General features: G+C 39.9%; 1 protein-coding gene across 4 annotated transcripts in view; it reads left to right on the plus strand.

Moving 5' to 3' along the window:
* Positions 1–22928, plus strand: part of IGF2BP2 (insulin like growth factor 2 mRNA binding protein 2) — a 165359-nt gene that overhangs the window by 128030 nt on the left and 14401 nt on the right. For 3 of the 4 annotated variants that reach the window (XM_061194383.1, XM_061194385.1, XM_061194386.1), the window contains 5 exons: positions 849–1121; positions 3161–3295; positions 9906–10028; positions 10376–10511; positions 13309–13437. In XM_061194383.1, the coding sequence (XP_061050366.1) occupies positions 849–1121; positions 3161–3295; positions 9906–10028; positions 10376–10511; positions 13309–13437 (796 nt within the window). The remainder of the gene's footprint in view (positions 1–848; positions 1122–3160; positions 3296–9905; positions 10029–10375; positions 10512–13308; positions 13438–22928) is intronic. The other variant, XM_061194384.1, reaches the window with a different exon arrangement.

Genomic DNA, 22928 nt, shown 5'->3' on the forward strand with positions numbered 1-22928 from the left:
ATAGTACTTTGTACTTCTGAGGATTCAAGGAAACAAATGCTCTCTTAACTGCTATGGGATAGTACGTGTTGAAACCTTTCCAGAAGGACACTGAGCAATAATGGCTTAAGATGTTAGAATTCTGCCTACTCTCTGACCCAGCAATTCCATTAGGAATTTGTCCTGTTTGCAAAGTTGTAGTTGCAAAGATGCCCGTGACAACACTGTATGCAGTAGTAAAAGATTAGAAACATATATATATATAAAACAATAGAGAATCAGTTGCAAAAATGATGGCAAATAAATAAAATGTTAAACAGCCAGTAAAAACTAAATTGCAGGATATTTAATCACTTGGAAAACTGTTAAGAGTATTAACTATTTTTAAAGGTTATAAAGTAGTATGTATGGTATTAATCCATTTGTATACATAATAATATATTTATATTTAAGAAAGATATAGGATGGGCTAGGATGTTTTTCTCATTTGTGCTTATCTACTTCTGAATTTTCAGTAATAACTGTATGACAATTAAAATTTTTAAAAAGAGACAATTTTATGCCAATATTTACAAAGAGTTTTTGATGATGGGGATACAGCCTTGAGTGATGAAAAAAAGCAGACTGGCACATTGTATATCAAGTCTGACCAGGCCTACACATTGTAATTACTTGTTTAATTTGTTAACCACAAGCTCTGAGGGAGCAGAAATGGCATGTGTCTTGCTCACCGCTGCATCCTTAGTGCCGAGGACGGCACTCACGTAGGCAACTAGTAAAGGAGAGTGAATGAACCGGTCCGTTGACCCTGGGGGGTCTTCTCCAACACTGTTCTCTAACAAAGCTCACTTGCCCCTGCTGCATTTCAGAGCCATCGAGAAGCTAAGCGGGCATCAGTTTGAGAACTACTCCTTCAAGATTTCCTACATCCCGGATGAAGAGGTGAGCTCCCCTTCGCCCCCTCAGCGAGCCCAGCGTGGGGACCACTCTTCCCGGGAGCAAGGCCATGCCCCTGGGGGCTCTTCTCAGGCCAGACAGATTGATTTCCCGCTGCGGATCCTGGTCCCCACCCAGTTTGTTGGTGCCATCATCGGAAAGGAGGGCTTGACCATAAAGAACATCACTAAGCAGACCCAGTCCCGGTACGTGCCTCCGGGGCTTCCTTTGCTTCCTTCTGAGGGGTCCCCTGAGTGCTGGTGGGTCCCGGCCATTCCCAGGTTGCTATTGCTTGCATCAGCAGCGGGGGGCTGTGCTGTATGAGACTATGGCTTCTTTAAACGGAACTACTAACAGACTAACACAAAGCCCAGGGGCTTTAATGAGCTTTCATGCCAGTGACCTAAAGGTCATACCCTGGAAACACTAATAGTTCGTAAACAAGGTACTAATGACCTCACAGTCAAGAATTGTTCTCATAAGCTATCTGATACCTGTGAATACATCTACATGTTTTTAAAACAACAGAGGTATGGGGCTGAACTTTACCACGTTATCTTAGCTCTTGCCTCCTCTCCTGCGTCAGAGCCCTGGGTGGTAGTCATTCTTTGAGACCAGCTAGGGAGTCTCACAAATAGCTACATAAAGGAAATGGGTGAGTCACTGTTACATTGAGCAATAAATAAAGTACATTAGTCTTATGTTTAGTTTTCTGTCTGTTTAAGGAGACTGAATTGGTAGTAGGCGTTGTGGATAAAGTGACTTGTGAGGTTGTTGAGTTTTGTGTGTTCATAAGACCACAGCATGATATAATGAACAAAGCACAGGTCTTGAAAACAAAGACCCTTGTTCAAGTTTTACCACTTAATAGCTATATGATCTTAGAAAAAATGTTAAGGTCTCTGAGCACCAACTGCTTCTTCTGTAAGCCAGGAGTATTGTGAGAATTAGGACAGTCAGGCAGATTGAATGAAATAATTACTGTGAAAGCACTTAAATTACAAAGCACCAAATTACTGACAAATATTTGTTACTTACATGCCTAGTGCATTTTATTCAGGATATTGAGTGTCTTGTAAACGGAAAGAGAAAACACTGTTTTCTGCAAAGTGACTGAGTTACTTCCAAATAATGGACACTTATATGAGTCCCAGAGTTTAAAATCATAAGAGTGAAATGATGAGATAGTACAGGGGGCAAGTACTATGTGATGTTTCCTTTATTTTAAAATCAGTCCCCTTTTTTCCCCTGTAAGTTTTCTTCACTGAGAAAGTGATTTTTATTTGTATGTCTTTTTGTTCCAAAGATTATTTAAAGTGGCTTTAAAAATGCAGCAAGGTTAGGGACTTCCCTGGCGGTCCAGTGGTTAAGACTCCACGCTTCCATTGCAGGGGGCGCTGGGTTCAATCCCTGGTAGGGGAACTAAGATCCCGCATGCCGCACAGTGTGTCCAAAAAATAAAATAAAGTAACTTAAAAAAAATGATTTAAAAAAATGCAGCAAGTTTAAATACAAGTGAGTTAGTTCTCAAAGTGTGTGCCCATTTTTTTAGAAATAGGCCAGAGACTTAGATTTGGGCTTTCTGACAACCAAAGTAAAAAAGGATACAATCAGTTATGTGATTTTGAAAGTTAAAAACAAATAGAGCCACAACTACCCAAAGAAGTCTGATAAAGTCATCAAGCTTTTGAGCCATTAGTTTTTAAGAGCCTGGAAGAAGGCAGGCTGCCGGTGGCAAGGAAACCAAAAACTTAGGCAGAGAAAGGGTATGCCTCTGTTTTCTGTCCATACTCAGATACGTAAAGCTTGCTTGAATTTGGTGTTTAGAGTTGGATTAACATACGGCTTTTAAAAGCTGCAATCAGTTCAGAGACCAAAACTGTGCCAACGTGCAGTATTATCCCGCTCACTTTACTCTTCGCTTCTAAGATCATTGGAAAGACTACACAAAATACTTCATTTACCAAACTGGCTTCATTACCACGTCGCCTTGGTGCCTTTGCCCATTGGCACTCCTGTAAGAAATATTCCCTTCTCAGTGGAGCTGCCGAGAATTTGGGTTTGGCACAAGACCCCCTGCACTGCTTGCCGCCTTCTTGGAGAATGGCATTGGTTGCGAACGTGCTCATGACACTTCCTGGTCTGTCTGTGTCCTTGCTGTACATTGGCCGGTGCGACGCATTCTTGGGACTAGGATCCAGTCCCAGATGACGCTGTGCTATGGCTCCTGATTCTTTTCCTGCAGGGTAGACATCCATAGAAAGGAGAACTCCGGGGCTGCAGAGAAGCCTGTCACCATCCATGCCACCCCAGAGGGAACCTCTGAAGCATGCCGCATGATTCTCGAAATCATGCAGAAAGAGGCTGATGAGACCAAACTGTAAGTTTGCATGCAATGCACAGACCACTCAGCAGAAAAAAGATTAGGTTCTCATTCATTTAACCGAGGAAAGTTTTAAAAAGCTGTAAATCTATTTCTCAGTAAAGAGAACAGGGGAAAGATTGTTTTTCAGAAATTTGTTCCTAAAGAAAATACGGTGGGAAATAGATCTTTTATGTTTATAACATGGCTGTTTCTCTACTTGTATGTTTCTCTTGGTGATCCTAATGCTTCCATCACTCCCTGGTAATAATTACTGGTAGGAACATATAGACCCGTGCTGTCCAGGGCCATGCAGTGATGGAAATGTTCTGTATCTGCACTGTTCAATACGATAGCCACTAGCCACGTGTTCCTGTTGAGTGCTTGAAATGTGACTAGTGCAATGGAGGAACTGAATATTTTATTTTAATCCATTCAGACTTAAATAATCGCATGTATGGCTAATGGCTATCATATTGGACTGGGCAGATATAGAAAGTACATTGTCGTCAAAACCATTATTTACTATGCTGGAAAAGGGTTTTGTCACCATGCTCCTAAGCCACTTGCACTCTTAAAATTGGATTATGTTTCCTTAAATAGTAGAAACTGGTATCTGAGTGGCTACTTCATTCATCTTTGTTTTTCTCTCTCCCCCTGTCCATTTCTTTTACAAAATATTTCTTAGGATTCCTGAGTGTTGTACCAGTTTGAATGACAAATACAGTTCTTAGTAACTTGTATAATTTAGTAATACAAATTTATTAATTTATATTATAAACAAATTAATGGTAACGGAATAGGCAATATAATAAAAAAGGCTCTATGTTTGTTTGGCAAAATCCGCTTACAGGCATGTGTGGCAGTTTTATAAAGAAGCAGTGAGGGATGAATTGAATATAAAACTAATTTAGCAAACAATGTCAATAATAGTGTTCCAAAACCAAGAAGATGAAAGTAGTTCCTAAAAGAAAAACATTGCAAATCTATTCTTAGATTTCATAAGGGACGCTAACCTTTCACTTAACTAATTACTTACTATTTGGGGCTTTTGAAACCCCCCAAATGCTGTGGCTTAATTTGAAGAAGCCCCTCCCTCATCTAAGTTATTGAGAATTTTATAAATGTTACCCTCCTTGGTCCTTTGACCTAGGTGTAAGCATCTTACAATATTCTACAGAACCAAAAAGACTGATGTATAAGTTGGATTCTTAAAGTATTCGTGTGGAGCCAAGATAGAATTTGACTGTCTTTGAAATACTTTTTTTTTGAGTGCGGCACCTTGCTGAGCACTGTGCTGGGTTGAGGCTACAGCCCTGAACAAGATCCAGTTTCCTTTTTTATCCAGTGGGAGAGACATCTGCTAAACAAATAATTATACCAGTAAGTAATTAAGCACAGCTATGAGAGGTGCTACAGTGGAAAACAACTGCAGGTAACCGGAGGCCCTAATCAAGGTTTTAGGGGGACAAGAAGAGATTTGAGGATGTCAGAGAAGGCCTCCCTGTGTAAGTGACATTTAAGCTGAGCCCTGAGGAAGATGAGTAGGAGGTGGAGGATGGAGGAGAAGAGGGATTCTAAACTTTCTTTCTATTCATTTACCAAATATTTATTGAGTACATACTATCTGTCAGGCACTGTTCTATGTGCCAGTGGACAAAGCTGACAAAAAACCCCTGCCCTCTGTAAGTCACATTCTACTGGAGCTTCTTCAAACATCCATGTATTTTGAGGCAGTAGTAATGCATCTGTTCGATGCTTTTGGTCTCAAGTAACAGAAAACATAACAAGTGGCTTAAGCAATAAGAAACAATTATGATGTCACATAATTAGAAGTCCTTATTATGTGAGAGTGACTGAAAGGTTAGTTGAATCATAGACTAAAAGGCCCATGACTTTTCTTTCTGCTTTACCTTCTTCAGGGTGTCTGATACTCCCCTGATGATGACAAGATGACTGAAGTGATTTCAGACCTTGGATCCCCACAAAAAACTATTTAAAAGTTGAAAGAGAAGGCATCCTCTCCTTGTTCCCCTCCCCCCTTTTTTTGAACTTTTTTTATTGTAAAAAAAACAAAAAACACCTATCATAGAATTTATCATCTTAACCATCTTTAAGGGTACAGTTCAGTAGTGTTAAGTGTATTCACATTATTGTGAAACAGCTCTCCAGAACTTTTTCATCTTACAAAACTGCAACTCTGTGCCTGTTAAACAACAACTCCCCTTTTCCCTCTCCCTCCAGCCTCTGGTAGCTACCATTCTACTTTCTGGTTTTGCGAATTTGACTATTTTAGAGAACTCAGATAAGTGAAATCATACAGTATTTGTCTTTTTGTGACTGGCTTATTTCACTTAACATGATGACCTCAAAATGTATCCATGTTGTAGGATTTCCTTCTTTTTTAAGGCTGAATAATATTCCATTGTGTGTGTATACCACATTTTGTTTATTCATTTATCCATTGATGGAGATTTGGGTTGTTTCTACCTCTTAGCTATATGAATAGTGCTGTTTTGAATATGGGTGTGCAAATATCTCTTTGAGACCCTGCTTTCAATTCTTTTGGATATATACCAAGAAGTGAGATTGCTGGATCATACAGTAGTTCTATTTCCAATTTCCTGAGGAACCTGTTTTCCATAGCAGTTGCACCATTTTACAATCCCACCAGCCTTTCACAAGAGTTCAAATTTCTCCACATCCTTATCAGATATATGATTTGCAGATACTTACTTCCATTTCATAGGTTGTCTTTTCATTTTGTTGAGTGTGTCCTTTGATGCACAAAAGTTTTTAGGTTTGGTGTAGTCCCGTTTGTTAATTTTGCTTTTGTCAACTGTGCTTTGGTGTCATATCCAAGAAACAGTAGCCAAGTTCACTGTCGTGAAGCTTTGCTCCTTTGTTTTCTTCTAGGAAAATTGTACTTTCAGGTTTTACATTTAGGTCTTTAATCTCTTTTGAGTTAATTTTTGTATATGAAATAAGGGTCCGGCTGCATTCTTTTGCGAGTTTTCCTAAGACCATTTTCGAAGACACTGTCCTTTTCCCATGATGTAGCCTTGGCACCTTTGTCGAAGATCATTTGACCGTATATGCAAGGATTTATTTCTGGGATCTCTGTTCTTTCCTGTTGGTTTATTTTTCTGTCTTGACACCAGTACCACACTGTTTTGATTACCATAGCTATGCAATATGTTTTGAAATCAGGAAATGTGAGTTCTTTTTCAAACTTGTTTTGATTATTCAGGGTCCCTTGAGATTCCATATGAATTTTTTTTTAAATAAATTTATTTATTTTGTTTATTTATTTTTGGCTGCATTGGGTCTTCATTGCTGCATGTGGGCTTTCTAGTTGCGGTGAGCGGGGGCTACTCTTCGTCATGGTGCGCGGGCTTCTCATTGCAGTGGCTTCTCTTGTTGCAGAGCACAGGCTCTAGGCACGCGGGCTTCAGTAGTTGTGGCACGTGGGCTCAGTGGTTGTGGCTCGTGGGCTCCAGAGCACAGGCTCAGTAGTTGTGGTAGACAGGCTTAGTCGCTCCACAGCATGTGGGTCTTCCCGGACCAGGGCTCAAACCTGTGTCCCCTACATTGGCAGGCGATTCTTAACCACTGCACCACCAGGGAAGCCCCTCCATATGAATTTTACAATGAATTTTTCTGTTTCTGCAAAAGTTGCCATTGGGATTTTGATAGGGATTACATCAAATCTGTAGATTGTTTTGGGTGGTGTGGACATCTAAACAACTTTAGGTTTTCCAGTCCATGCATCCGGGATGTCTTTCCATTGATTTCTGTCTTTACTTTCTTTCAGCATTGTTTTATAGTTTTCAGTGTGTAAGTCTTTTACTTCTTTAATTAGGCTTATTGCTCAATACTTTATTCTTTATGATGCTATTATAAATGGAATTATTTTCTTAATTTCCTTTTCATATTGTTCATTGTTAGTGTATAGAAACACAACTGTTCTTTGTGTGTTGATTTTATATCCTACAGTGTTGCTGAATTAGTTTATTAGTTCTAACAGTTTTTTTGTGGAATCTTTGTTTTCTACATATAAGATCATATCATCTGTGAACAGAGATAATTTTACCTCTTCCTCTCCAACTTAGATGTCTTTTATTTTTTTTCCTTAGCTAATTGCTGTGGATAGGACTTCTAATAGTATGTTAAATAGAAATACTGAGGGCATCTTTGTTCTGTTCCTGATCTTAGAGGAAAACCTTTCAGTTTTTCACCATTAAATATGATGTTCACTGTGGGCTTTTCACAAGTGGCCTTTACTATGTTGAGGTAGTTTCCTTCTATTCCTAAATCGTTGGGTGTTATTAATCATGAAAAGTTGTTAAATTTTATCAAATGCTTTTTCTGCATCAATTGAGATGATCATGTGGGTTTTGTCCTTCATTCAGTTAATGTGGTGTATTATATTGATTAATTTTCATATGTTGAACCATCTTTTCATTTCAACTTAAAGGACTCCCTTTAGCATTTCTTGTAGAGCTGATCTGATAGTAATGAACTCCTTCAGCTTTTGTTTATCTGGAAAAGTCTTAATTTCCCCATCATTTTCAAAGACAGTTTGCTAGATACAGTATTCTTGGTTGATAGTTTTTTCTTTCAGTGCTTTGAATATGTCATCCCATTCACTTCTGGCGGGCAAAATTTCTGCTGAGAAATCCATCCATAATCTTATGGAGACTTCCTCATATGTTACTAATCACTTTTGTCTTGCTGCTTTCAAGATTTTCTCTTTGACTTTAGACACTTGGGTTATAATGTATCTCAATGGCATTCTCTTTTGGTTTATCCCAGTTGGATGTTCTTGGAGCTTCTTGAATCTGTATGTCCATTTCTTTTCTCAGATTTAGAAAGTTTTCTGCCTTTTTTCTTTGAATAAGCTCTCTGCACCATCTCTCTCTTCTCCTTCTGGGATTCCAGTGACATGTATTTTGATCCACTTGATAATGTTCCATAAGTCCCTTAGCCTTTCTCCACTTTTTTTTTTTTTGGCTGCGTTGGGTCTTCCTTGCAGCGTGCGGGCTTTCTCTAGTTGTGGTGAGTGGGGGCTATTCTTCGTTGCGGTGCACAGGCTTCTCTTGTTGTGGAGCATGGGCACTAGGCGCACGGGCTTCAGTAGTTGTGGCACACAGGCTCTAGAGCGCAGGCTCAGTAGTTGTGGTGCACAGGCTTAGTTGCTCCGCAGCATGTGGGATCTTCCCGGACCAGGGATTGAACCTGTGTCCCCTGCATTGGCAGGCAGATTCTTAACCACTGTGCCACCAGGGAAGTCCCTTTCTCCACTTTTAAAAAATTCTCTTTTCTTTTTTCTCCTCTCATTTGATGATTTCACATGACTGATCTTCAAGTTTGCTGATTCTGTCTTCTGCCTGATCATGTGTGCTGTTGAACCCTTTTAATGAATATTTCAGTTCAGTTATTGTATTTTTCAGTTCTGTTATTTCTGTTAGGTTGTTTTTTAATAGTTTCTTTTTCTTTGTTGATATTCTCACTTCGTTCATGCATCATCTTCCTGATTTCATTTAGTTGTCTGTGTTCTCTTTTAGGTTATTGAGTATCTTTATGATCATTATTTTAAAGTCTTTGTCAGGTAGCTCATAGATCTGCATTTCTTTAGGGTCAGTTTCTGGAGTTTTATTTTGATCCTTTGATTAGGCCATGTTTCCATTTCTTTATATGCCTTATAATTTTTTGCTGCGATTTGGGCATTTGAAAAAAAACACCTCTCACAGTCTTTGCATACTGGCTTTGTTCAGGAGAAGATCATCACTAATCAGTCTGGCTGGAGGTTCTAGGACCTCTCAAACCATTTCTGATCTCTTTCACCCTCTGGCTTCTGACTATGGAACTGCAGCTCTAACAGTTCACCTCTGTTTTGAGCAGCTTCCAGACTCTGGCACCAGGCTTGTCAACTCTAAGTCAGGCGAGACAGAAACCAATCACTCGGGCAGCCCCCAGGCAAGCCAGAACGTGGGAATCATGGTCCAGTCTTTTGTTTCTGTCCCAGGGGAGGATCCCTGGTATGGAGGATTTCCTCCTAGTTTCCCCTTGCTATACTGTGTAGAGGAAGGAGCATGAAAGGCATGCCAAATGCCACAAAATTTCCTACCCCTTTTACTTGAATCCCTTTTTGGTTTTATAAAAGCCTGGGTGCTATAGCTTCTCACCTGATCTCTAGAGTTTTCAGAGAGATAGTCTAGCCTATCTTTTGTTGTCAACTTGGTGTCTCTGTGGGAGTAGGAGGGCCTGTAGCTTCCTAGTCTACCATCTGACTGATGTCATTATCCATTGTGCCTTTTTTAAGAGCAAGGAAAACCTTCCTGAAATCACCCAACAGACTTATTCTCATACCTCGTTGGCCAGATCTCTCTCATGGACCCATTTCCAACCAGTCACAACAAGGGAGTATAATTACCATGATTTGGCTTGTGTTAATCAGAATTCACACACCAGAGTTAGTGAAGGACCCAGCATCTCATAAAGCCCATGGCCACTTGGTACCTGAACAAAAATGGCTTCTATTTGTAAGAAAAAAGGAGGGTAATAGCTCTTGGGAGGCAACCGTTGTGTTCACCTTAAATGTTAAAATGTTGCTTGTGTCTTTTAGAGCTGAAGAGATTCCTCTGAAGATCTTGGCCCACAATGGCTTGGTTGGAAGACTGATTGGAAAAGAAGGCAGAAATTTGAAGAAAATTGAACACGAGACAGGGACCAAGATAACAATCTCATCGTAAGCCACTTGTTCAGATTAATTGTGCCCAATAATGGAGAATTTGAGCATTTTGATATATCCAACTCATTCATCTGCTTTTCCTTAAAGTGGGAATGTAATCATAAGTGATATGATTATGTTCAACACCATCAAAACAAATACATAAATAGTTACCAGTCAAACATTTTCTACTATGGATTTGATCTAAATCACTACAAAGATTTGAGATAAGATGGCAGATATTCTGTGCCACAGCGTGTGGTGTCTTCTCCCTGTCTCCTCCACCAAGACTTGTTTGTGATCCTTCTGGGATTTTATTTTTCCTTTTGAAAAAAGGAAATTTTTCTCTTTTTCCTGGTGGCCAGCTTGCAGGATTTGAGCATATACAACCCTGAAAGAACCATCACTGTGAAGGGCACAGTTGAGGCCTGTGCCAATGCTGAAATAGAGATTATGAAGAAGCTGCGTGAGGCCTTTGAAAATGATATGCTGGCTGTTAATGTAAGTGCCTACTGCTTTCTTCTCCACTGGTTTTCACATGTATTTTCAGGCAGGACCCAAGCCTCTCTAAGAATAATTGCCATTCAGAGAGTGAAGAAGCACTTTAGAATAGGTATGCAGAGTTATTCATGTCTTCTTGGGACAAGGACATTAGAATAATCAGGAAATGAACTAGTAAATTATGATAAGTGCACTGGACAAAATAGTGTGAAGTCAATAAAATCACAACTTGGAAGATTTTAAAATGAGGAATTGCTTATGATGTATTGTTAATTAAGAAAAGAATATATAAAAGTATATATAACTAGGGTTATAATTATGTAAAATAATATGGGTCAAAATGCCTGGAAGGCTATATATAAAAATCAAAATAGCTGGTATGTTAGAAAAGTGGGATTTTTTCCCTCCTTTCCAATTTTAAAAATACATACTTTAAAAATAACTTCTGATTTTCATCTCTCACTGATCTATTCTTTTATTTTTTTAAATTAATTTATTTATTTTTAAATTTTATTTATTTTTGGCTGCATTGGGTCTTCGTTGCTGCGTGCGGGCTTTCTCTAGTTGTGGCGAGTGGGGGCTACTCTTCGTTGTGGTGTGCGGGCTTCTCATTGTGGTGGCTTCTCTTGTTGTGGAGCACGGGCTCTAGGCACGCAGGCTTCAGTAGTTGCGGCACGCAGGCCTTAGGGCGCGCGGGCTTCCGTAGTTGCGGCACGCGGGCTCAGTAGTTGTGGCTCACAGGCTCTAGAGCGCAGGCTCATTAGTTGTGGCGCACGGGCTTAGTTGCTCCGTGGCATGTGGGATCTTCCCGGACCAGGGATCGAACCCGTGTCCCCTGCATTGGCAGGCGGATTCTTAACCACTGCGCCACCAAGGCAGTCCCTGATGTATTGCCCAGTAAATGTTGTCATCCACCTCAGCTCTAATACTTCTAGCAGACTGATTTGGATTTGTTCTTCCTGTTATTACTACTAGTTCCAACTTTTTAATGGGGAGACACCATTCTAAAGTTCATTCAGAAATCTTAAAAATATTTGTCCATCGATCAAAGCACAAACTCGGCTCAGAGGAGTAAATTTTTTCATTTTTTATGATAATGATTTTTTTAACATATACAAAACAGGAAAGGATACTATGATAAGCTCTCATATGCCCATAATCCAGCTTCAACAGTTATCAACTCATGGCCTGTTTTGTTTCATCTGAACCTTTATCCATATCCCCACCCCCCTTGGATGACTTTGAAGAAAATCCCAGACTTTGTATATAACATTTCACAGAAGAATAAATGTTGACGAAGTACTAGGTAGGTTAATAGGTTAAACGCAGCCCCAGTTTCCTCACCTGCAGCACTTTCCACAGGACCTTCTTACTCAGGTCAGTACTCTCTCTCCCACCTCACCCCAAATCCCACCTTAGTAGCCCACATCACATCATAATTACGAGGCACAACGAGGAGAAGACTTCAGTGGGAACTTCTCCCCCATTTGTGTGTATTTGTCTTTGAAAGTATCATCCACTGATCTCATTTTCTTCTTTTGGGATCTTGATATCTTATGATAAACAGCTCTTTCCGTGAACACCTGGAAATGCTACAAAGGGTCTGGGTGCTCCAAACATCTTCCCCTGAGCATATATATCACTTAGGTTCATTCATGTCTGTGCTAAAGTCATGCATTGATAGGTGAATAACAAAACTACTAGATCTTATACATGAATGGGATCAAGGTTAAGGATCCTAGCTCTCCTATTCCAGACATTCTAAAGGAAGGCAACTTACTGGGTGACCCTAGAGCCACAGATAAGAAAAGAGAAAATGTTAGAGATTTGCTTAGCGTTCGGGGGGCAATGGTGGGACAGGTTGGATACAGGCCAGGGTGGGCGCTGCATCATCCCTCTGCCTCTGAAGGGGCAGCTTATGTGAGCATCCCCATGTTTAAATGTGAAATAAGCAAGTGAGATGATCATGAAGCTGGCTACTAAATGGTAAAGAAGCCAAGGTTGTGAACCATTCTGAATATGGATAATGGAGTTTACATAAGTGGTATCTTAGTGAAGGGTCTGATCTTTTCCTGGATAGAGTTAGGAAAAACTATTAATCTTATGTTTTAAACATATTCATTCAGCAAATATTTATTGAGTACTTACTATGTACCAGGCACTGAGCTCACAGCACTAAATAGGACAGTCTCTGTCTATGAGGAAATTGTGGTCTAAAAAGGGGAGGGGCAGCTACACAGGCCATTCAGATACCATGTGATGCATGCTGTTGTAAGGAAACGTGGGCATGTTAGGAGAGCACAGAAAGGGCAGTTGAGCTGAGGCCTTTGGGGTGAGAGAAGGCTTCCTCGAAGAGGGGACACCTAAGCTCAGGTGAAACCCACATGACGAGTAGGATGTAGCCAGGTGAGGAGGGAGAGAAGCACATTTCTTGCAAGGTAGACAGTGTGTGCGGGGATCCAGAGGAGAGAGAGGAGCAGGACTGGGCAGAGTGGAGGTAAAGGGTTAGCAGGAGAGATGCTGGTGAGGTGGCCTGGGTCCCCAGGAAGAGCCTTGCTTGCTGTGTTAAGATGTGTAGACACTCTCAAGGCAGCAGAGAAGCTTTGAAGGAATGCCACAGTCAGGTTGAGGTTTGGAGAGCTCGACCCTGCAGCAGGGTGAGGAAGAGGTCCACAGGGCCTGGGCGGAGCTGATGAGGAGACACTGGTGCCATCCAGACAAGAGATGGAGGTTGACCCAGGCAAGCTGGACCTCTCAGGTCTCCTCCCCTCAACTTTTTCTCCATTTTTATTCCCAGCAACAAGCCAATCTGATCCCGGGGTTGAACCTCAGCGCACTTGGCATCTTTTCAACAGGACTGTCCATGCTGCCTCCGCCAGCAGGGCCCCGAGGAGCTCCCCCCGCTCCCCCCTACCACCCTTTCGCTGTAAGTAGCTCAGCTTTCAGGGGTCTGCTCGTGCTCCTCCAGGCAGCAGCATTTCTCTGCCATGTTGAATCAGAGCCAAAACCTTCATTTGGAGGCTGTGCTCATAAGGGATTGTAGAATGAATTCAACAGTTCTTAGGACTTCTTCCTAATGGACAGATTAATGTTACTAAACCATCTTCTAAGTATGTGCTCTTAAACATATAGTATATGTCATATCTGGGAAAGAAAGAGACTACTAGCAAATTCATTAGCTAGAAGCCTATTCATTGTAAAAAAGGATTTGTTAGCTCAAATAAGAACCTTCATGAGTGTTGTTCACCTACTAAAATATTAGGGTACCTGGATGACTCATGTATAAAATTTCCACCTGTGTCTATGACTCAAATTCATTATATTCTATTAATAGGCAGTTTTTAAAAGAAAATAACACACAGTGTTTAGATTTCTAAACACTTAGCACAATGCCTGGCATTTAGTAGATTCTCAGTAAGTATTTATTGTTTGAATCATAATTAATAGTGGCAGAAGAAATGTGAACTTTATGTGTTTTCTGCTGGTTCCCATTCTCAAGCATCATTCAGGATCAACAAATTACCAAATTAGGACTCAGGATACTTGACAGCTTTTTTTTTTTTTTCATTCCTAATTCTTCTCCAGACATACTACTTATTTTTTAAGCAAACTAATTTTCTCCCAATGTTTATACTGTTTAAATGGGAAGAATCAGGTTGGAGAACATTAGCTTAACCACTTCTTTGTTTTGAGAGGTGGTCTCTGGTGTAGTAGGCATTGCAATGTCCAAATTCCTAGTAACTCTTTGGGTCTCTGTAGAGAGGTAGGATGAACTCACTGTGCTGTTTTGTCAACAAAATACAGACATGAACTTGCACCCACGTCCTTAGTCACAAAAACATACACGTTCTGTCATCTTGTTTATATACAGCTCTTCTGAGTCATTTTTAAATCTCCATACCATTTCTTTAGAGTTATATACATTTTCCCTTAAACTAAAGGATAAGGCCCAATATTGAGCCGTGTGTGTGTGTGTGTGTGTGTGTGTGTGTGTGTGTGTGTGTGTTAGAGGGAGCTGGGAATATGGCAGGAGGGAAATGGCAGCTGTTATAGTCATGTAGCTGCTCTAAGGAGGGAGAACAGCTATGAGAGGTGCATGACCCCGTATCTTTGCTGAGATTTGAGAATGACCGAGCCCAGTACAATGAACTGGCATTTAGACACATCTCATTTCTTGGGAGAAATACTGCTCCACAGAAGATAACTTCAAAAGCCTCTCAACCTAAGTAACGTAAATGGTGGGAGAAAAAAGGTATAATACAATAGACCACTTCTAAAATTGATAATCTAAAAGAGAGGTCAGCAAACGACAGCCTGAGGCAGCCCACCACTTATTTTTGTAAATAAATACATCTGTGAATGTTTATTTACGTACTGTCTGTTTGCTTTCCTGCTGTGATGGCAGAGTTGAGTAGATGCAGTAGAGACCCTGAGGTATGCAAAGCCTAAAATATTTATTTGGCTCTTTACAGAAAATTTTGCAGACCCCTGAACTAAACAAAAAGAGAACTTTTCATATGATAGCAGAATATTTTCTAAACTTGAAAATAGGTTTTGCCATTTTGAAAGCTTCCTTCACATCTGAGATTTTTTACTAAAATAGTAGAATAATGATTTTACTAAAATAGTAGAGTAATGATTTTACTAAAATAGTTTCTGTTCTTTATAAAATAGATTTTAAATAAAATTTCTTCTTTAAGCTAAAAGCCATGTAGTTCTGATCTTGAACCCATAGGTCAAGATTAGATTCTAATCGAAAGCACACAGTTGCCCCAAATCTGCAACAATACAGCTCCTGCAGACCTCTCTCTCTGACAGCTGCAGAACGCAGGGCAGGCATGGAGGTGGCCATCGCCACCCACCTGTGCAGAATCTAGAGCCTGTACTGCAGGATTGAGGGCTTCCCTAGTGGGCCCAGGCCCCCTGAGAAGGACAGGGTAGGATGGGGTGGTGGGGATACTTCAAATACTTATAAAATATTATTGCTTTCTTGTCACAAAGGCATTCAGATTTCAAGGAACTAGGTTATTTCCTGGTTGCTTTTGTGCATCACAAAACTCTAGTGCTTTTGCTCTTAGCATCCAAAGGTCAGGAAGTCTCTGCACCTCTTTGCAGCTGGCTCACACATGCACAAATTGGTCTCTCAACTCTGGAAGCTTTTAATGTATGTGTGTATGTATGAAAATTACCATTATCATTTTCTGGTTATAAAAGTAATATGTGCAAAGTATTTAAGAAGCAAATAATACAAGTGCAAGTTTTTTCTTAATCTAGAAATAATCAATGTTTCTATGTATATGTGTGTGGGTATATATGCAATTTATATATACATGTATAATGTATTAAATAGGTGATATGTGTGTGTGTGTGTGTGTGTGTGTGTGTGTGTTCCAAATTTTCACTCTACAATGGAAATCCTTGTATATATATCTTGGTTCTTTTATCCAGCTATTTTCTCAATAAATTCCTGGAAATAGAATTGCGGAGCCAAAGAATGTATAAATTTTATATATAACTGTAAAAAATATAAATATTGATACATGATAAATTTTGATACATAAAGAATGTACTACTTTTCCTTCCTATCTGGTATGTGACGGAGAGGTGTTTTTTTTCTCCTATACTCACTACCAATGTAATTATTCCTTGCAATCTGATACTTTTAAAGGGTGCTATTATGAGATTTAACACTTTGGGGCTTATTGGCCATTTTTTTCCCTCTCTAATGAATTGTCTTTTTGTATCCCTTGCCCATCAGTCTATTAAGAGGCAGTATAGATTCTGGAGTCAGGCTGCCTGTGTTTGAATCTCTGCACTATATCACTTGTTATTTTTAACAAACTTGGGCAAGTGACTTAACCTCTTTGTGTCTCCATGTCCCTGTCTATAAGATGGGGGTAATAATAGTACACATATCATGGGGTTGTTAAATAAGTAAAAACCTGCACACAGTAATTGCTATGTAAATCTTAGCTGCTATTGTCATTTACCGCCATCTTTTTCTGAATGATTTGTAACAGCTAATTACATATTAAAGCTGTTAACCATTTGTCATGTTGTAAATATCTTCCACCAGCTTGTCATTTCTCTTTACTTTATTTGTGGTGTCTTGTGCCATAGTAAATTCTTTTTTTTGGCTTACTTAATTTATTTTTTTTACCTTTTTTTTTCTTTTTTAAATTAATTTTTTTTAGAGTATAGTTGCTTTACAATGTTATGTGAGTTTCTGCCATGCAGCAAAGTGAATCAGTTATACATATACATATATCCACTTTTTTAGATTTCCTTCCCATTTAGGTCACCACAGAGCATTGAGTAGAGTTCCCTGTGCTATACACTAGGTTCTCATTAGTTATCTATTTTATGCATAGTAGTGTTTATATGTCAGTCCCAGTCTCCCTATTCCTCCCACTTCCCCTTCCCCCCTTGGTAACCATAAGTTTTTTCTCTACATCTGTGACTCTATTTCTGCTTCGCAAATAAGTTCACCTGTACCATTTTTCTATATTCCACATATAAGCGGTAATTTGATTTTCTCTTTCTTACTTACTTCACTCTGTATGACAATCTCTAGGTCCATCCACATCTCTGCAAATTGTGCCATAGTAATTTAAAATAGATATTTTTTGAACAATCGAACTATGCTGTGTGAAGTAAATAGTAAACGTTTCCCTTCAGCCTTCCTTCTCTTACCCAAATTTCACCCAGCAACCACTACCCAGAAGTATAGCACTATTATGTTTTAAAATATGTTTTATGAGCATATATAATCCTATAATCATATTATTCCAAAACATAAATGGAATCATGCCACACACAATGAATTACTGTGTTTTTTATTTGTTTGTTTCCATATTTTACTTACTATGGGCATCTTTCCATATTTAGAACTAATTCTCTTTGATGGCTACATAGTATTCCATTGTATGAAATTTACTATAATTTTTCTAATGAGCATACTATTTTTCTACATTTGGGTTATCTCTAGGCTTTCTCTGCTACAAATAGTGTCAAAATGAATATCCTTATACATAAGTGTGTGAGTATATCTAGAAGTAAATTCTAAGACTCCAATTATTGCATCAAAGGGGAATGTATTTTAAATTTTCACATTTCCCTTCAGCAGAATTTATGCAGAAATTTTAAGAATTAAGATAGTTAAATCAGTGATGTTTTCCTTTATGGACTTCTGGCCTTTGATGTTATGCTAAGAAAAAGCCTTCTGTCGTCTAAGACTATAAAATATTCTCCCAAGTTTTCTTACAGTAATTTTTAGTTGTTGCTTTTGGGGGATCATAGTTTATAATTCACAGGGAATTTATCTTAACTTGTACTTTGAGATAGGGATCTAACGTTATTTTTTTTCCAAATAGATAGCCAGTTTTCCGAAAGTCACTTATTGAGAAATGCACCATTTCATCACTCAATTTGAAATGGCAGCTTTGTTGTTCACTTAATTCCCGCTGAGTCATATTCCTGGGCTCTATTCTGTTCCATTCATCTTTTTGTCTACACTATAGTTTTATAGCATCTTTGACAGTTTCAACAATCTTTTTTTTCCTCAAAGGTTGAATTGGAAAGATGGTCAACTTATACTATACTTGGGAAAATTAATATGTAGGAATTTTCTGTTCCTTGAAGATTTGATACAATCCATCCATAAAAATTCTGGGCCTAGTACCTTTTGTTTGGAGAAAGATCGATCATTTATAACCTTTTCAATTTCTTATAAGTTTTTGACTTGGTTTTGTTGATTTATATTTTCCTATGAAAGTATTCATCTCTCTTTTCATACTTAGTGACACAAAGCTGTGCAAAGCAAACTGTTGCCTTTTAAAGCTGCGAACTTGTGAATATCTCTCTCTTTTAATTCCTAACATCGTATATTTCCATTCTCTTCTTTTTCTTAATCAAATTTACTAGGGATTTTTCTTTTAATTTTTAAGTAGTTAAGGGTTTCTTTTTTGTTATCGTATAATTGTTTCCTGTACATTTTGTACTCAAAGACTGTTATTGGAACATCTCTGATTTTTGTGGTCTTGCTCATGCATGATCAAATTTTTGAAATCATGGGCACTTGGAAAGATGTGCCTTCTGTGATGGACTCAAAGTTGTGTTTATGGCTGTAAAATCAAGCTTTTAATTGGTGGCTTGTATCCTCTACATAATTATTTTTATCTCTGTGACTTACTACATTTTGATAGCAGTTTACTGTTCTCCCACTATGATTATGATTTTTCAAATTCTTTATTTCTAACAGATTTTTGTTTAATGTATTTTTATTATATTACTCTATAAATAACCTGGAATTTTAGTACAAATTATTAAACTTTCTTTCTTAGTCAATACACAATCTCACATTTCACAGTTATTTAGAATTAACTAAACTTTTCTTACTGGTTTCTTTGCTCACTACAGATGGTTTCTTGTATTCCATATCCTCTTATTTTTTGCGTTATTTGTTTTCGTTTCTTTGTTTTTCTGGAGTAGTTCCTCAGACAACTTTTTTTACAGGAATAATTATGTAAGTAGTATAATTTCTAAGCTTTTCTATACCTGAAAATGCCTCCCCCCCCCGCACCACTTCACATGTGAATGAAAGTTCAACTAGGTATCTAAAAATTCTAGGGTCTTAGTTCCTTTAGAACTCTGAAAACATTGTTGCTACCAGTCTGATTCTCTTTCTTTAGTAGGTAACTTTTTTTTTTCTTTTGTCTGTAAGTTTTTTGCCTTTTGTAGTATTTTACTGACACCCTTGGAAATCAGAAATCTGACTCTGAGCGCTTTAATCTGAACATTCAAGTTTTTCATTGGTTCAGGAAAACCTTCTGCGTCTGTAATTAATTTTAGCATTGCTTCTCTTCCCTCCACTCCATTTCCTCCTGGAGTTTCCACTTTATGGAGGGAGAGTAGATCTTCCCACTCTACTCATCACGTCTGAGTCCTTCCTTTTGTTTTGCGTGAGTTAATCTTCTTGTGCACTGATTGGCTTTTCAAGAGTGTCCATGCTGCTATTTGTATGACTTCTATTGAGTTTTTACTCCACAAGTCATGTTTTTAATTTCTAAGATCGATCTAGTTCTCTGATTGGCTTCCCTCGTAGCAGTCTACTCACATATTAAAGCACTGCCCTCTTGAATCTCAACTGAGAAATCAAAGCAGACTTTTTAAAAAAGCTCTCCGTCTTTCCTGAATTAATTCACTGAGGTCATTTTCTTGCCTTGCTCAGCTTTGCTCCCCTCTTTCATGCTGCTGATTCTCTGTATATGTCCAATGAGTTTTAATTGTCCATTCATGTACTTAAACTCAGCAGAGGGCATATTAGAATCCTTAGGGGAGCCTTATCATAACTGCACCATGGGCCCCCCCTGAACTAAAAAATTTGGAATGTTCCAGGGGAGGGCAGTGTTGGGTTAAGATCTTGGGACGCAGAGTCAGACACAGAGATCTCTGCTCAAATCTTGGCTCCACCTCTTGCTAGCTTACCAATTTCTGGTCCCCCTCAGCTTCTGAGGTGGTCCTCTGAGAGCTCACAGGGGTGATAGGCAGGGGCTGGAAGGAGGCACTGGACAAGCTGGGATAGATTGGTGCACCTTCTGAATTTTGAATAGCTCTGCCCATGACTCTGACCAAGTCCACTCCCTTCCTCCCATATACATATCCCTGGTTCCCAGGGAGAGCACCTGCCATCTTTATAACACCACTCTGTCATCACACTAAAGCTATTTATATTTTTGAACATAATTTGTATGCCTGACCCTTGCCCTCTTTACTACCCCTTCAACACCCCTCTCTCTTCCTGCTCCCTGATTTCTTCATGATTCAGAATATCACCTAAATGATATATCAGATGGTCATACACAACAGCTAGGAACTGAGGACCCTGCAGTTCTTCCAGGAAAAGCAGGCCCAACTTAAAATGTAATTCCATTCTAAATGTTCATGAGTATGTTTGATATATACACCTCTACTACCCCCAGGTAGTCAAGCACAGAGGAAAAGCAGACACTAGTTGCCCTCAAACAGAATCTGAAATGAACCAGTGGATAATAGTGACCCCCTGCACCCTTGCTGCCTCTCTTTTTGGGGGAGCACACCTGGCAGGGGCACCTTTACCATAACCTCTTCTCCCCCCCCCCCCATACTCCAAATCATAATTCTTTTGAAACTCTCAAAAGTAAAGTAGCTTCTCCCTCATAAAATAGCTGGGGACCCTCAAACTGAGACAGTAAAAGCCCAATTGCCATTTTAGGGTTGTGGTTCCATACCGCCCACCCCACTCTGGGGCCCGTTTGTCAGATGGGTACACCCTGCTTTCCCATTAAAGAGAACATTTATTTAAGTCATCAACAGGTTACTTTTTGATCATTATGACTAAGCTCCTCTTCCAGTTGTGGTTGTGGACTCCATGTAAGCATGGGGGTAGGGAGAATGGAAAGTGTGCTCTGATAAGTGATAAATAAGTACTCATTTAACACTCAGTAGTTCAAGCCATACATTGCCTGATGATGGATTCTCCATTCCTGTGACCTCATTGAATGCCACGTAACGTCCTTCAGGGGCATCCATTGTACTTTGGGTCAAATCCGCATCCAAATCGAGGCCCACAGGGCCCTCCCTGCGTGATCTCACACTACCTGCCTCCCCATCCCATCAGGCTGTTCTCTCAGTTGCTTTCACCATACTGGCCTCTTTTCTGTTTTCCAAACAGACCAACCCCTTTCCTAGCTCTGCACCTCTCAGAACCCTGCTTAGAATGTCTCTTCCCTAGTGCCTTGCATGGGGCTCCGTCTCCTCCGTGGGTCCCAACTCAGAGGTCACCTCCTCCAAGAGGCTTCCCAGACCCCTCCAGCTGAAGTTGCCATCCCACTCCTCATCTCGGCAGCTACCCTTCCTCATATCCTGCTGTTCGTTTCTTTCACATGCTTGTCTGCCTCTCCAGTAGAACCTAAGTTCTGTGGTGGCAGTGACCTTTTCTGTCTCAATAGCTGTGTCCCCAGCACCTGGAACAGTGCTTTGCTCAAATATCTTTTGGATGAATGAGTAAACAATTGAATGAACTCCCACAACAGTATTGTAAGCTCTGGATATTATTTTAATCCATTTGTGGATGAGGTTCAGAAAAGCTGAATAAATTATTCCAAGTTGTATAGAACTAGTGATTCAGACTCAAGTCTTCTGGGTCTTCTGACTCCAAAAACCAACTTATATACACAAAGGCTAATGACAGAGCCTCAGCTAGAAACACGTTCCTGATTGCGGAGTTTGGGGTTCTTTCTCCACAACGGTTTTCCAGCTGTAACTCATGAATAAAAAGAGGACTGGGGAATTATTTCTTTTTATCCTTTTATAGTTCATCCCCTCCCCTCACCCAAGTGGTAGATCTGAATTTGATACAGTGTTTATATTGGGAGTATTTGAACCCAGAATGGAGCTACACTTGTGGTTTGTCTATTTTGAGGCCAAATCACAATTCAAAAGAATTATTTCTGCTGAGAGCTGAAGGAAAAGCTCTCCAGGTGAGAGGAGGGCAGAAGCATCCTTTCCCCAAGGTAGAGCTTTGTCTGAGCAGAAAAGTGGCAGGAATTCTCCCTGACCCACCGTGGCCCAGGAAAGGGACCTGCACTGAGAAGGGTCTGGAGCTGATGCTCTTCAAGAAAGAGGCAGGCCCAAGTAAGCCAAACGTCTTCACTCAGCTTCCTTTCAAAAGTGGACGTCGGCCAGAAGAACACTGATCTCATAGCCCCCTCTTGTGGCCCTGAGGTGTCACTGCAGCCTCTTTCCAAGTCGTGAGAGCAGAGGCTTGCATTACAGGATCGTTCCCTTCCTTTGGCAAAGCTCTGTCCCCTGCAGGTGCTGTGGACACTCAGAGCACCCTTGGAGGAAGTTCCCCACTGTGTTCACATCTCTTTTCCCCTGAAGTCCACTATCCAAACTCAAAAAGAGGATTCGTTTCATTTTTGTCCCTAATGAGTCCGAAGGCAAAGTTGTGCTCTGGAACTCAGAATCCAACTGGTTATTCAGGAGACAGAGGATACCAGGAGATGTGCTCAGGGACCCTCAAATGAAAGCTAGGTCCCCTAACTCCAAGCCTCCAGCTGGTCAGTGTCTGACCACTGCTGGACGGCCCCTCAGGGATTGGTTCCATGGTGCCCAGAGCTGTCCACCTCCCTTCCTGTAATAGGCATGTCAGCATTTACTTGGCCTTATGTGTAAAGCACAGTGAACTAGACATTGCTGACTCTACTTAATGTCCTGCCCGTAAAATATATGAATGCAGATGTATTCCTGTCTTGCAGGACTGTTGTGAGGATTAAGAGAGTTTATGGGGAATTCCCTGGTGGTCCAGTGGTTAGGACTCCACACTTTCACTATAAGGGGCATGGGTTTGATCCCTGGTCGGAGAACTAAGGATCC

Source organism: Eubalaena glacialis, chromosome 6, assembly GCF_028564815.1.
Source record: "Eubalaena glacialis isolate mEubGla1 chromosome 6, mEubGla1.1.hap2.+ XY, whole genome shotgun sequence".
Lineage (NCBI taxonomy): Eukaryota > Metazoa > Chordata > Mammalia > Artiodactyla > Balaenidae > Eubalaena > Eubalaena glacialis.